This window comes from Diadema setosum, chromosome 13 (genome assembly GCF_964275005.1).
Source record: "Diadema setosum chromosome 13, eeDiaSeto1, whole genome shotgun sequence".
In the NCBI taxonomy this organism is placed as follows: Eukaryota; Metazoa; Echinodermata; class Echinoidea; order Diadematoida; family Diadematidae; genus Diadema; species Diadema setosum.
In genome coordinates, this window is record NC_092697.1 from 18,584,827 (window position 1) to 18,600,605 (window position 15,779).

The following is a 15,779-nucleotide window of genomic DNA, read 5'->3' on the forward strand; positions in this document are numbered from 1 at the left end:
TAGGTGTAGAGGAGCAACCATGCATGAATGCCAAAGTGGAGCACTGCATTGTTGTTTCTGAATAGCTCGCTAAGTTCATGACATGCAGCTTGAGCGAAGATATCCTTGTAATATCAACAATCCACAAAGAATAGCGCTAATGCCTGTGATGGTATATCAATCACACCTGGTTTTACCTTTATCTTAGAACAATGATGGGTGTAATAGGTGCACAGTGTACAATGTAGTTCTATCTTTGGCTAGGTTCTTTCAAGAATGCTTCACATATTACATCAGCAGATATCCATTATATTTGTCCATATTGGTCCATGGGTACTAGTACACTGTAACCGTGTTGATTTATGTAATATATATGTAATAACATATTCTTTCATTTGTAATAATTTATTCTTTCATTTATGTAGTACAATGTGCTTGGTTCGTACTGTATGATGGCTATTACTACAACTGTAGTCACTTTTAATAGAGTGAATCACGAGGGGTCAGGATCATTTATCTGTTTGCCAGTGTGTGCGCTGGCCCATTGAAACCCATTTACCGGTACACCTGACGTATTCTTTGCAAAGAAAAGTGTAAGTGGGATCTCTGTGAGGTGTTGATAGTGTGCTTTGTGAAGGCAGGGTATAATTTGTAGTCAATGCTGTAATTTTATGTTTGTGCCTGTGGCAGTCACTTCTGACTGTGTGTGTGAGTGAACAGTCATGGCATACAGTATGTAGCCATCAAACCTGTGGGAATCGGTGTTGTGCCAAGCATTGTACCTTGTGAGAGGAAGCTCTTCATTGCTTACACATGATCTGACAGACTTCTGTCTGGGACAGATGGCTCCGTGAATGTTTAGTGCTGAGTGCCAGGCTAGCACTAAAGGCACATGTTGTAGGCCTACATCTTATTTGCTCTGCTTCGTAGTCAAAATTATTGATGCTTTTAGAAAGGGGTGTTGCAATCATGTTATCGGTATCAGTACAATATAATGTACAGCAATACAGTACAGCATTAGGCCTATTGATAGCAGGGAATGAAAATAGTACTGATGGTAGTAATAATAAAAATGATCATATTCCTAATGAGAACAATAATGCTGATTATGATATGTAGTGTATATTTGTAAGGATCACTGTTAGTTTTTATAGTCATTACACAGGTACATGTTAATCATGACTGTAGGAAGATGGAGAGCAGAAGATACCTGTGCATCATAAGAGTGAAAAAAAAAAATGTCTTGGAGTTATTACTCCATTGTACCAACTTGCTAAAGAAAAAAAAAAATTCATACGGTATATTTACAAACTTTGGTACATTGTAAATCCCTAGATACAGCATTTAATAATTTATACAAATTTGTACACAAAATTCCCATGACTCTTTAGTGTTTCAATACTTTTTGCAATTATGTTCTACATTGTAAAAAGCTTGTGGGCCCTGTTTTATCAAAAGATGTAATCAATTATAAATTTTGTCAACACACAGGCTGCCATGGACTTATGATAGAAATTAACTATAACTCTTCATAAAACAGGGCCCAGGTTTGCTTCAGGAATAAGTAAAACCAACTGTTATGTTCAAATGCAGTGCATGAATTACATACACTGTAAATGGCAAATGTAATGCAAGTTAACCAATTGCTGTGGAATATGCAAGTACTGTAAAAGTGGAAATTTTCGCGGTGTTGAAATTTTCGCACATTTCGCGCAACGAGAAGCTAGCGCGAAAATAAAAGCACGCGAATATTTTTGCATGCCATATGTTCCAGTACTTGTTGTCTTGATTCCGTGGAATTAAAAACACACGAAAGTCTTCTGACACGGCCAAGCGCGAAAAAGTAGTCGCGCGAAAATATCCACATTTACAGTACATTGTACATGTACACTACCCACAGGTGTAAAGTGATTTACAATGTAAACAAAGTGCCTCTTACCTGTTGTAAACATCTGAGACTATTTTCTATGTTTGGCAGTTCTTGCTTTACAATTAAAGAGCAGCATTTTGTTTTGGGTTTAGATCAATGCGGTACATGCACCTCCCTGCTACATGTATAAAGAACACCAAGTACATGTACAGTGTGTATATGTATGTACCATGTACAATGTACTGTTTACACTTTGTACCCAGTAACTGGATTGTCGTTTGACCTTCATGCCTGTGGACCTTCCTCAAGTGACAGAATGGTTTTCCATTTTTAAATTACCCACGGTTTCAGCACACCATGTGTGACATGTTGTGTAGGGTTGCCTTTGGCATTAACACTTCTTGATGTTCTGGCTTCATCGTTGTCAATCACTGTGACATCACAACATTGTGAGTGTGATATGACAATGAAGACAAACAGCATCAATTATGGGCAAGTTTTAGTTTTTGCTATCCATTCTGAAGTGGAAAGGAGATGAGGAGAGAGAAGGAAATGTATGGCATTGTGTTTCAGCATGGTTTGATAAAAACCACTTGTACTTATTCCTTTGTACCACAATAAGCAACCAGGGAGGAAAAGATGTGACAGCATTGTCAACCTCACAAGCTTTTTCTTCTTACAGTTGATATCCTGCAGGCCAAAGGTCTTTTCTTTTTTCTTTTTTTTTTGTCTTTTGTCATGTGTGTTCAGAAAAGATGTTGTAGCATTATCTAGTAGATCCTGCACATTTCATCTTGTACAGATACAAACAGTAGTGTTTGAATTTAATTCTGAAAGGTCTCATTGTCCACATGAACTGATACGAGTACATTATTTAGATGATGATTGACAAATATTGCTGAATTACTTGTACATGTGATGTGTCTTGTAAACTTCCATCAACCTGCTTTCGTTTATTTCATATCAATGCATGCAATGAATTGGGTACAAAGTTGCTACATTTAAGTATCAAGATTGAGGAATTTGATAGATACAGTGCACATACTTCTTTCATATTGTTAGCATGCATAGTTTATGTCTAGGGACCATTGGGGTAAAAAAATGTTCCGAGGTATCACATTTATGTGTAGCTGAGTTGTATCTCAAAACATCCTACCATATCAAATATTTCGCAATAAAGCCTATAGTACATTGTAAAATATAAGGAGATCACCATTTTTCTCAATAAACCATAAATGTAGATGATTTATTCTATAAACAATTTTATTATAACTAACTGTTCACATTTTGCAATACTTTGCATTGATTATACGTTTATAGGCTCAACTGATTAAATTTTTTTACATTGGTTGTGTCTATCCTTAACTCACATTTTAGAACTATTTTGAAGCACCATAGTTGAATTTCTGTTTCATCTGCAAATTGTAGATTAAGCCTTCAAGCAAGTATTTTTTTTAAAAATTCAGTTTGTTTCTTTATTACGCTGTTTATTTATTTGTTTACTGCCAAACAACCTGCTGGCCAAAAGACCCCTTAAAAGCACTCGCCACATGTATAGCTCCATGGTTAAAGCCAGGTTCTATAAGAAGATGTGTCGCACACATAAGGAATTTGGCAATTCTGTATCATTCTGTGTACCCTGTGTGTGTGTGTAAACTGTGTGGTTGTGTATATGCACGCCAGTGTGTAGTGGTAGTGTTGTGAGGCAGAAAAAAAAAAAAAAAAACTATCAAAAGGGATGGGACACACAAGGCAAAAGATACATTGTACCATATCACAGGTATACTTTGCAGCCCAACAACTGCTGTGAAAAGCCACTTGGAACATCCCATGTAAACATATGTAGTAGATAGGTTATACAGCTTGAGGCAAGTGATGTAAGATATGTGTGTTCATATCATCAACGCTGCCAATGGATCATTGCTCTGGACATGGTGTATCAGAGTCTAATTTCTACCTCAGAGGTTTGAGTGATGTTGATATTGATTAGGTATGCTGTATGCCTTACATGTACAAAGCAGCATACCTGATGTGGATATAATATCTACTGATATACAATGTAGGCTAGCCTGCTGTTCACTGGTGCATTGCGAATATATGTGTACAGCACTCACTATTATTATGATACATTTAATACAAATTGTAGATTATATTACATTGCTGATGCCCAGGGCTGACCCCAAGAGAGTGTTAATAACTTGCAGGTACCGAGAGTCGAGTTGATTACAATGTAAAGTGATTATCTACTAATACGTATTTGAATGAATATAAATAAAATAGAATGCAGTAAAGATGAAAATAACAGCAATTTTTGTTGGAGAAGATATAGGGACAAAAGCTAGCAAAAGGTGCATTCCTTTGATAAACTGTTGACCATTTTTCAAACTACTCATAAAACAAACTTTCAATCACCACCAAATGCTTATTAATTATCAGTTATAATGAAATTTAATTAGCATGTCAATTAAGTGATCATGGTAATGTGATGGTGATATCATTGTACTGTAGTTTTCTTAAACTGAAGTAGCTCTAAAGGGAAACATCAAATATTTCAAGTATCTTGAAAAATATTTTATTCTATTCTTTTTTGCTTAAAGATATTTAATGAATACTAGAAATGTGAGATTACCAGTTTGCATTCAATTTATACAATGTATTGTGTGTCTGTACACATTGTTTTTATTGGTTGTTGTTTTTCCCCTCTTTCAGTAAGACCAACTGTTCTGTTTGTCTGAGATAATTTTCCTTTAATGGGTGGGACCCTACTATAAATTGCAGGAAATGTCAAAGGTTGAAAATGGAGACTGTACATAGTTAGAGAGAAGGGTCAAATAAGAGTGCGTGTACACCAAACGTATACCAGTGCACAAATAAGGTGTAGAATTGTATCAGTATAGCTGTGGTGGAATGTAAACGATGGGAAGGAATGCACAACATTGCTCTATCAAGTGCTTGCACACCATAAAAAGAAGCTGTTTAACTTTGTGAAACCCCATGAATCTTCTATTAGCGATATGCTTCTGTTAGATAATATGGCTGTGAGTAATCTGTATCATGGCTGTGAATTTCCTGAAATAATATTATTCAGTGATCAACAAATGTAATTTAAATTTTTCCTTAGATTTGTCAAACTTTATGTGGATAGCTATTTTTTTCTTTGTATTTCTCCAACTTTTACTTTTTTTATAAATTATCATGGATTGCAGTGATATTTAGGCATAATACTCAATTCACGTGTAATTCATTTCAATTCAATTTATATCCACTAATTTGATAAACACACATCAAGCATACAGGTACACATATAGAATATGCAAGACACAGACTACAGTGAGTAAAAATATTTAGAAAGCGTTGGAGTCAACATCTGTAGGCTAAGACCATCCTTTTAAAGCAGAATACTGAAAGAAAAGCTAATATTGTTGGATTATATACCCATTTCAAGCTTGAATAGAGCATAATAAACACAGCGGCCTTTAATTCATCCATTTAGAAAATTGAGTTTTGGAGAACGGCTGCTTAGAAAATTGTATCCTGAATCATGTTCAATCGGAAGATCCGTAGTTATTTTGGGGGCGTGTCCATGACGTCATGGGGTTAAGGGCAAACCCGGAAGTATCACACAACAGCCTGAGCTTACCTATGTATGCTCCCGATGAGAGCGAGATGTCGAGGCTTGTACTCCAAAATCCCAAGACATTTTTTATCAGAATGTCTAAAAAAAATGAAATAAAATTGTTTTCTATGTACTTCAAGTCTCGTGTGAAATCATACATTTCCTCATATAGATAAAGTCTGTTACGTGTTAGTTAGGCCACGAATACAGAAGTTGTCAGGCCTAGTGCCTGTAGTGGGTGCTTCGTAGTCGATCAGTCACATGCATGCGCCCATCACCGGCCGCGTATGTCGCAGTGCAGTAGCCTTTGTGGATATCAAAGAGCAGAGAAGCCTGGGCTTCGTACCTCTTTGGTACGTACGGTACTACTACAACTGTGTACACCATATATTCAGCGAGTTTATTTTTTCGCGAATCAGGACTTGGGCAATTCCATGAGAAATGTTCACTTTAGTGAAAAAATGAAGTTTTCAGTTTCACTTAAGTTCTCAAATATTCTGAAAAAGTAACATATATATTTTCATTTTTCACTAGTCGCATCTTTGTCATTACAAAATTTTGTATTTTTCTCAGTCAATGAAAATACTGTATGATGTGTTGCAATGACACAAAAATTTGGCCATTTTTAAAGAGTTTAGTGTTCCTGTCTCGAAAGAAGACCAGATATGTCCTAGAGGCCTTGTTCAGCTTTTAGATTATAGTCCAGTGTATATATCAATGGAAAATCACAACCAACTTCCTTAGCATTCATCAGTTTTTGACCCATTGATCCTCAAAGTTGTGTGATTTCTATAACATTTGAAGCGTCATGTCCGTTACATTTTTTACTATAAGTTTTCATAGCTAAGAGGAAATTAGTGTAAAGTTGCTGCAAATTCATTTTCTATGTTAGGATTGAATCCCCTTGCATGTGTGGAAACCACTTTTCTATACCACTTCTAGTTTTCCTGTAAACGGCGTAACGGACATGACACTTTGCGTAACGGACATGACAACTCGTATTAGACAAGTGGGAGAAATAACACTGTGGCCTAGGGAAACAGGGTGGTGATTAGTTTTAATTGCTTGAGGATAGTAGGACATTTCTATACTTGAGTAAATGATTAAGTCTGCACATCACTCAATAAAACAAAAACAAGCATACTTTGCTTTCTGCCACTGGAAGACTGTTGATTTTAGATGATCTTGCTACCCTGTTACACCGGTTTGATCCATTCCCACCTCTTGTAATCCTGACTGATAAACAGTAGCTGTCATTCCAAGGAGTATTTAGACAATGGAGTTTTCACTGTTGGCCTTCCCTTTAATACTTAAAATGAGCACTTTCTACATATAAGTACATTGTAGACCACATTTAACACGTATCCACCATGGAGTCAATACAACAGCCAGGAACTCCAGCACAAATAGATCCTTGTACATCCAATGAGCATGATCACTGATGATACAGCAACAAAGAATCCAAATGTCACCAGCATCAATGTCTATAATGATGGTGTTGCCTCATAATTAAAACAAAAAGTTTGTACTGCATCTATACCACATGTACCTCTCTCATCTCTATGACTCTATAAATCCACACCTTCAGTGGCGCATTAATGAGATATCACTTGCCAAGAGGGCTGACAATGGAATTGTTTGCTTTAGCGTGTTGAAAGTACATGTAGCTCTATCGTCACAGAAAGTCGGTCTGAATGCTGCCTAGATCTATTTCATCAATACAACTATTGGTACCTCTATGCCAAGGGATATACCGGTATATATGACAGCGCACAGCATCGTACACAAAGCACAATTTTGAGATGCTATGAGAAGATGTTTATCCACTGAAAGGCACACTGTATAATCAGTTACAACCAGTTGGTAGGGAAAGCATCCAGTATTTCAAAAAGTCCTACTCACAAGCTGGTGAGAACAATGTAACCAGTACACCACTCTGGCAAGCCTCAAGAAGTGCCTGAGCAAGCAGTAAGTTGATTTTACAATTTGTACGAGTTGAATTTGCCGTGAAGAAAACAAGAAATACTTTTTTGCCCAGGTGGCCACTCTACATGGAAATGGATTATATGTTGTGAAAATTCTCAGAAAAAAAGGGGCTTGATCATTCACTTCTATCCAAGAAAAGAAAGCATTTGTTGGCAATGATAAAGTACTGGTACTAGCAGTGGAAGTTTTTACAATAGTCTATCCAAGATTGGATAACAGAGGATGATTCTACTCCAAGAATGACATTAATGCCAAATGAAAGAACTTTGCAGAAATGAAATATACATACCTTATTTCTTTCAGATGATAACACTAATTTGATAATGGTAGCAAACAGTTTTGTGGTCCTGTTTCATTGCATGAAAGTTGATGCAATCCTGAGTGCATTTTAATGATGTTGAAGTCAAACTTTTTATTTCATACAGATCTGGTTTGTTCTGTTTTCTTTGCCTATCCGCAGATATGGAGACATGGTTTTGTGTTGTACACGTATGCCATTGTGGTACTCTGGGCATTGTACTCCATGTGCTTTAGAGTAGCTGTTAGATCACTGAAACCTGCAACAAAAGGACTTTTTGATGTTTTGTTCAAGAACATAATGTAGTTAGCAGTGTGCAGTTATTTTAATCTTTTTATTTTGAAACAAAGAAGTGAAAATATGGTTCACTCTACAAGGGTGTCATGTCCGTTACGCTAGTGTATAATACAAAGTGTCAAATATTAGGCCACTAAGAAAAAAATAACCATAGTACAAGATAGTAATATGTCCTGTTTTGCTATGGTGGGTGGTAGTAACTGGAAATTTCTCACTAATTGTAGCTAGCTGGTGCAGGAGCGAATTTGTTTTATATTTGTTTGTTTTGTAAATATATAAAAAGACTAACCCCCCTAAAATGATATAAATATAAGAAATATTACATGATTGCAGTTATGATGTGTGTCCCTATGTTCTAACCTTACTATGCCAACAATTGAATACCTGCTATACCTTGTAATAAAAAAATTATCTTAGCTTACAAAAAGTGGACAAAACTGTCATGTCCGTTACACTCGAAGTGTCATGTCCGTTACACAATATTTTAAACTATTAAAAAAGAATGAACACTAAAACTACTCTAAATTAGGACTTTATGAGTAAAGCATGACCTAAAGCTTTAATCAAGACCAAAACCAGTTGCATCTTATCCAAAAATTCACAGGAATTTTCATAATGGTAAGTAGATCAAAATGCCTTGTCCATTTAGTGTCATGTCCGTTACGCTCGCTAAAAATGCAATTTCTCAACAACCACTTGATAGATTTCCATGAAATTTTCTGTGTACGTTACATATACTTAAATGTGTCTGATAAACTCAATTACAATCTTTTGGAGACTCCCAATTTCACTGTGTGATGGTTTGAATCACAAAAAAGTGGTCTGAATGTCATGTCCGTTACGCTGGAATTGACCACTTGCCAATAATTTCGCAAGTGCTTAAATTTGTGGTTGTGGAGTACACTATGGAAGGGGGAAATATATACGGAAAGAGAGTTAGTATTTTCGCGTGTTTTTAAATTCGCAAATAGCACCAGGTTCGCGAAATTGGCGAAAATAAAAACATTCGGCGTATGTGGATCGCTAATACTAGATACTATGCAATGCGCAGGCATTGGCTAAGTCGAAGTCTTGACTAGGCCGGCTGGCCTATCTGGTGATAAAATAAACGATACACAGCACTGCAGTTTTCATCGATAGTGATAAAACTTGGATGGACTCAGTGAAGTAATGAATGGATTGTGCAGTGAATTTGTGAGGGTTTCTAGCTAGATAGCATGCTGATGAGCTGTGGCCGGGAGTACGGAGTGCAATGAGTGTGATGTGATAAGATATGATACTACGTAGCCCGACCAGATGCTGTTTGTACGCTGCGCTACTTACAGCGACTGGGCTGTGTATATGCTGTAAAACATGATATATTCGCGGCATGAATTTTTCGCGAATTGGAGCCGACGGTCGTTTTTGCAGCATGAAATTTTCGCGAACTGCCACTGGCATTCAGTGTATATAGTGTAGACAAGAACTTTCGCGTGAACTTTAATTTCGCGAATCTTTGCGCTCGCGAAATTCGAGATATTAAAATGCACGCGAATATTCCTCGTTTTACAGTAGTAGATACTACGGTACTTTATCATGTACAACTATGTATGAAAGCTATTGCATCAATGTCAGCAGGGTTCTAGCATACTGAACTGCCAGTTAACAGTCTTGAGTGTGTAAAGTCCATTTCCTTCCTTATTGTTGAAGTGCTTCATAAGTGCTGTTGTTGTGGTTTATTTTTTAAGAATCCATGCATTGATACTGTGTAGCATACTTGGTCTAAAGGATATCTTGACTATTATCAAATAATGTTTATGTTTGTTCTTGAATACTAAAATTTACATACAAACGGGTATGTTGTACATACTGATTATGTTTAATGCGTAAGGCATAGTGTCCGTCAATTGTCCATTATACTGTTCTCATTGGCATGAACAATGTAACACTTTGGCAATTCTTTAGTGTTGCAAGATATTTTATACAGTATGAAAATGTGATTAATGCTGGCCTTGTGTGTCCTGCAGTATTCATGTATACATGGATATTGCCTCCTGTGTAAACCCCAAATCTTTTAGAATGAATGAGTACCGTGTGATAGTGCTCAAAATTGAAGTCATACATTTGTACCAGCATCTTTTTGCGTCCTAATTCTATCATCAAACTGTCTTTTGTTTCATTTTCTCTTAGTAACAAGTTCAAAACCAAAATGCGTAGATACAACATGTCCTGGTGATGATCTGCATTTAGTGATTGTAAATCGGTTGTCAGTGACTTTTCTTAAAGGTCCTGTTTACCTGTGGGAGCAATGATTTTAAAAAATTGCAAGATATCACATATGATGCATAGGTATGTATAGGTCAGTTGTATCACATTTGATGCATATGTAGGGCCTATAGGTCAGTTGTATCACAAAACATCCTACCATATAAATTTTTTGCAATAAAGCCTAAAATATAAGGAGATATCACCATTTTTCTCATTCAACCATAACTGTAGATGATTTAGTCTGAAAACATTTTTATTATGACTATTGTTCACATTTTGTATACATATATTTAACAATACTTAACATTGATTATACTGGTTCAAATTTTAACATTGGTTGTTTCTGCCCCTAACTCACATTTTGGAACTATTTTGAAGCAATGATGCTGGGTTTTTGTTTCACCTGCAAATGGTAAATTATGCCTTTAAAGCACAGAATACCCAGCAAGTGTGGTGTACTGGTATGTTCAATGTGTATGCAATTTTTGTCTTCTGTATGTTTCTGTATGCAGGAGCTTGGTCAGCAGATACGAGACTTCCAGCTGCCTGACGTGGGTAAGGTGGGGGAGCATGGAGACCCCGTGGAGTTGGGCAGGCTGCTACAGCTGGTCCTCGGCTGTGCTGTCAACTGTGACCACAAAGAAGGTACAGGATTCAAACCTCAATAGGCATCATAAAATCACGCGAGCTTACAGACAGTAGCTACAAATGTAGCTACTGAAAACATACATGGGCTACTAATACCTCAGGCACTGGTCGAGGTACATGGAGTAGTCCTTGTAGCATATGTACGGTGGTGGCATGTTTTCCAAGTAGGAGGTAAAAGGGGAGGTGGCTATAAAAGATTTGATGATGCGTGCGTGTGTTGAGAACCAGAGGGCAGCTAGATTCCTTGTAAGTGGTTGACGTAGGGTACAAGTCCAGCAGTACTCAAGGGATTTTTAGAAGGCTAATACAATAGTGTGTTTGTGTGTGTGTGTGTGGGGGGGGGGGACGGGGACACACACACAACTTGTTTTAGTTGAAATACATCTCCTTTATGACTGTTTTTCTATTTTCCTTCATATTCCTACAGTTGTGTTAAAGTAGATTAAAGTACTTTTTTGGCAACATTGGACAAACAGTGTCTGTGCCTAGGTAGACTACAGATCTTCCCATGCCTTCCTTGTTTTGATTGCTTGTGAGAACTATGTGTACATGTAAATAGTAATGACACCTTCATTACAAAATATGTGTGACATAATGTTTTATATCAATAGAGAGATATGGACATTTCCACAGTAAAAGGAGACATTTCAGGGATGTTGGGTTATTTTTACTTTCCATTTTGCATTGCCCTCAATACAATATGATCTTTTAGAACACTTTAATGAGAGATAACTTTGCCCCCCCCCCCCCAAATTGCTTCTCAACAAGCAGTCTATTAGAATTCTTGCCAAAATGAAAATTTTATTGCAAATGTACACTATACATGTTACGCTGGACTGGCATCTACATGTATACATACGTTGTACAACCATATGAAGGTCAAATGTTAACAGAAAATTTGTTGTCTTTCAACTGTTTGGCCTAACATTTATTACAAAAGATTTTTTTAAGGTCTTTTTTTTGTGGGGGGAGGGGGGAGGGGAGAAGAGGGCAATTACTGATTTGAATGTCACATTCAACATGACTGAAATTTAATGAATAAAACAATGAAAATAGCTTGAGATGGGCACAGTATGTAATCCATTCTTGGTTCAAAAGAACATCTGAAATACACCATGTACACATACATCTGTATGGCTTCAGTCCAAAGCATGGTACACTCAGTATTTCCTGTCTTATCATAGGGATAATGTAATTCTCACTCTTGTTCATTTTATGTAGCTATTTCCATAAAATGAATTGAAACATGATCTTTCTTCACATTGTAAAAACCCATCTGCTCTCATTACACTGTAGCTTACGGTTAGAGTGTATCAGCATTCAGTCATTGTGTAACGTAATATGCAAGTAGCCAATGTGCTCCCTTATCACACTGCTCGTGTGTGTTGTGTAGGTGTTTATCAAATGGAGGTATTGTTTACTCCAGACCAGGTTAATAAGTCGCCTTTTGTTCACAGTATATTTTGAGAGGCAGTTGTCTGTTCATTGAATGTACCTGTTTCAAGTCTGTGCTTCAGAATGAAAACACTGGGTTATAGCGTTTTTGTCAGACTGTTACACAACGACAACGCTTAAAAGATAACCCATACAGTACATTATGTAGGTCAAGTATAGACTGTGTGTACAGTGAACTGCTGTGTCAAACAAAACACATACTTGTGATGCCCTGCCAGATTACGTTCCTGGTTAGATAATTTTAGAACTGACTCGGCCATAAAAATCAACTTTATTATTTACTCATCTTTACTTTCATCTAGTCTTGTTTAAGTATTAGTCATTAGGCATGAGATCATAAAGGGTTGGTATCATGCTGGACAGTACATTCTGAAAAGTTGCATTTAGACAAAGACAGCATTATTGCATATTTCTTGTAAATGAAAATTACGATATCTGAATAAATTTCAAATTTAAATTTATGGTTAGTTGTTGGATGAATGAAAGAAGAAGCTTGAGAGTTCATGTAATGCCATGTTTCTGTCATACATGTAAGTGATCAAATTATTAATATAGATATCAACCCGTTGAGGACGAGTCCGGAGTTTACTCAGGCAGGTGTCTATGGGAAATGCGTGTTGTAGCAAAATCAGCCCGTCCTCAACGGGTTAAAGATATCTGATGCTGTTAAAGGTGTACAACCTCTTTACAAACACTTTTCCCACTAAATTCAGACCAACTAACTTTAAAGAGTCTGCTTTTTATTAAAGACATGATTACTTTCCATACTATATGCTTTGATAACTGTTAGCATTAAAGTGGGCTGTCCTCTCTGCGACCATGAGACTAGTAGAAAGTTGTGTGGATAGTGCTATGCTGTGGTGCATTCATTCAGTGAAGTGAATGAACTTTAAACCAAAATGGACCGTTTATACAACCTTTTTTTTAAATGTTTTTATTGAACAATAGATAACATATGTACAAAAATGGGTATGAACACACTTGAAGCAACAGAACAAAGCACTGAAAAATAAGACATTAAAAAGTAATAAAAGAGAGAAAAAAAGAAAAAAATACAACTGATGTTTTACTCTGTGATCTGTTATAACACTGAAACAGGTACCACTATCTTTCATTTCCTCCCTTTGTCCCCTCAGTTAATTAGTGTATTTCCACATGGTGTTTTTCTTCTTCTTCTCTTTTAAACAGCAGCTTTGCATATTATTCAAAATATCCTTTTACTCATGTGAAAGCCAAAGGGCCCAAACCTTATATTGTATAAATGGCGAAAATATAAGGTTGAAATTATTCAACACTGGACTATCTGCCTTTGATGTTAGGCTCTGTCTGATACGTTGACTCAAGATTCTATTTTTCTCTAAAGCTTGTTTACAATATGTATCAAGATACACATGTTGACTCCGAAGTATTATATCAAACTAGTGGCTAAATGATAGCTTCAAAGCTGAATATGCAGGGCTCCATACTGTTGAAGTCATCCATAAGAGTTGTTGAGAAATAATGGTAGGAGTCTGAATGTAAAGACTAGTAATGTTTCTGGTTGTGTTTATGGTAGCGGCAGACTTTCTAAATCGTACATGAATTCTATGATGCAGGAAGTTATGCATTAAAGAGGAAGAGGATGGCCTGGTACATCAGTTTAGGCATCAGTTGTGTTGTTGTGAAATCCGGATCCAAAGTTGGCTTCACTGACCAATTCAATTCTTGATTTGATATTGATTAAGTGGGGGGGGGGGGGGGGGTAGGAGATATTGAAAGGGTTCTGCTTGATAAATTGACATTGTGCATACTGTAGAGAGGAAGGAGATGTTTACAGGAAAGCCACCTGATAAATCAATATATCCTAAATTCATATTAAATCAGAGTGCATGAAAGACATGGATTGTGCTGGATGCATACAGAAAGCTGCAAATCAAGCTCAAGAGATTGACTATTTTGTCTGTCAGTCAATAAAATCCTTCATCAGGAGTCTTGCAACTGTTCATTCACTCCATTTTCGATAGGAAAAAACAGTCTTAAGCCATGAAATTTAGTGTAGATGTAGAAAATATATCAAAGATTCTATTTTTGAAAAAAAAAATGGACAAAAATAATGGTCAAAATCTTTGTACCCTGCCTAGGAGGGAACTTGCTTGTGCGACTTTTGCCCGAAACCCTTGTTGTGGGTCACTTACGTGTATATACTGTATGTGAGGGATAAAAGCCCTGTTGAAGGATCTGGCTTGGGATGTTTATAGCGACACTCAATGAAAGTGAGAGTATGGAGACTATATAAAGCAAATACCTCTTCTTTTTTTTCCTTACAGGGTCATACAATACAGTTGTAGTCACTCAGACCTTTGACCTGTCTGCGAGTGTACAGTGTGTAATACGGACTGGGTACTTTTACATCCTGCTTTGTTAAAGAACGTAGAAAAAAGTTGCGTCAAACACATTAGATATCAGCCAGCACCATCTAGAAATGAAATACATTATGTCTAGAGAGGGGGCTCCATGTCAAAGGGACAGTTTGTTACAATGGTATTTTTGAAACCAAAGAAACACATCCATGAAAGGCTGAGTTCAGTTGTACATGTATGAGATCAATGGCCACATTTTGACTCTCAGCAAGCCATCTCACATGGCATCTCATTGGAACCTCAAACTAGTTTGTCTTACTTGGGTAAACATGAGGATGTCATTTACATTGAGTTGGCTTCCTTTTCACTGTGTTCACAGCATAAATGTCTTAGGATACCCATACTAACCATGTGCAAACAGGAAGACAACCTCCCCCCCCCCCCCCCCCCCCCCCCCGGAAAAGAAAAATATTTTGCTTAAATAGAACCAAAGACAGATGAGACATATTAAAAGGTAAATGTACTTCCAATCTTCTGACAGGTCATATTTGTCTCTGATTTAGATTTAGATGTGTTTTTATGTGCATGGGCAGTATTCATGTCTTGGAATGGTGCTACTTTGTAGACAAAAGATTTTGTGTACTGTATCACACCAAGTATTTTGCAAAGAATGACTTGTAAGACGATATCAAGACAGGGTGAATAAGAGCTCGAGAATCATGTTTACGAAATGAGAGAGAATTATTTCATTCCAGTAGAAGAGTTTGCGATTTTCCTGCTTTGAGTCTCCACTGCATTTAAGTTTGCAGGAGGCAATATATTCATAAGCTATTAATTCCACAAATGTAACTGGACTCACAAAATTTGTCAAATATGATATTAAACACAGTGAAGTATGTCGTGCATACAGTGTATTCCTGGCGTAAATAGGAACATCTGGAATTGTGACAGTGTTTCATAACAGCGAAGTACAGAGTGTTAACTGAGATTAATGTGATTATCTAACTCTTTGTACATTTTAGACATTCAAGAGTCATAAAAAAT

At 36.7% G+C, this 15,779-nt stretch overlaps 1 protein-coding gene across 1 annotated transcript in view; it reads left to right on the top strand.

The window, feature by feature from the left end:
- Positions 1-15,779, top strand: part of LOC140237337 (protein Hook homolog 3-like) — a 60,157-nt gene that overhangs the window by 22,876 nt on the left and 21,502 nt on the right. Inside the window, exon 4 of the mRNA XM_072317273.1 lies at positions 10,806-10,938. Within this exon, the coding sequence (XP_072173374.1) occupies positions 10,806-10,938 (133 nt within the window). The remainder of the gene's footprint in view (positions 1-10,805; positions 10,939-15,779) is intronic.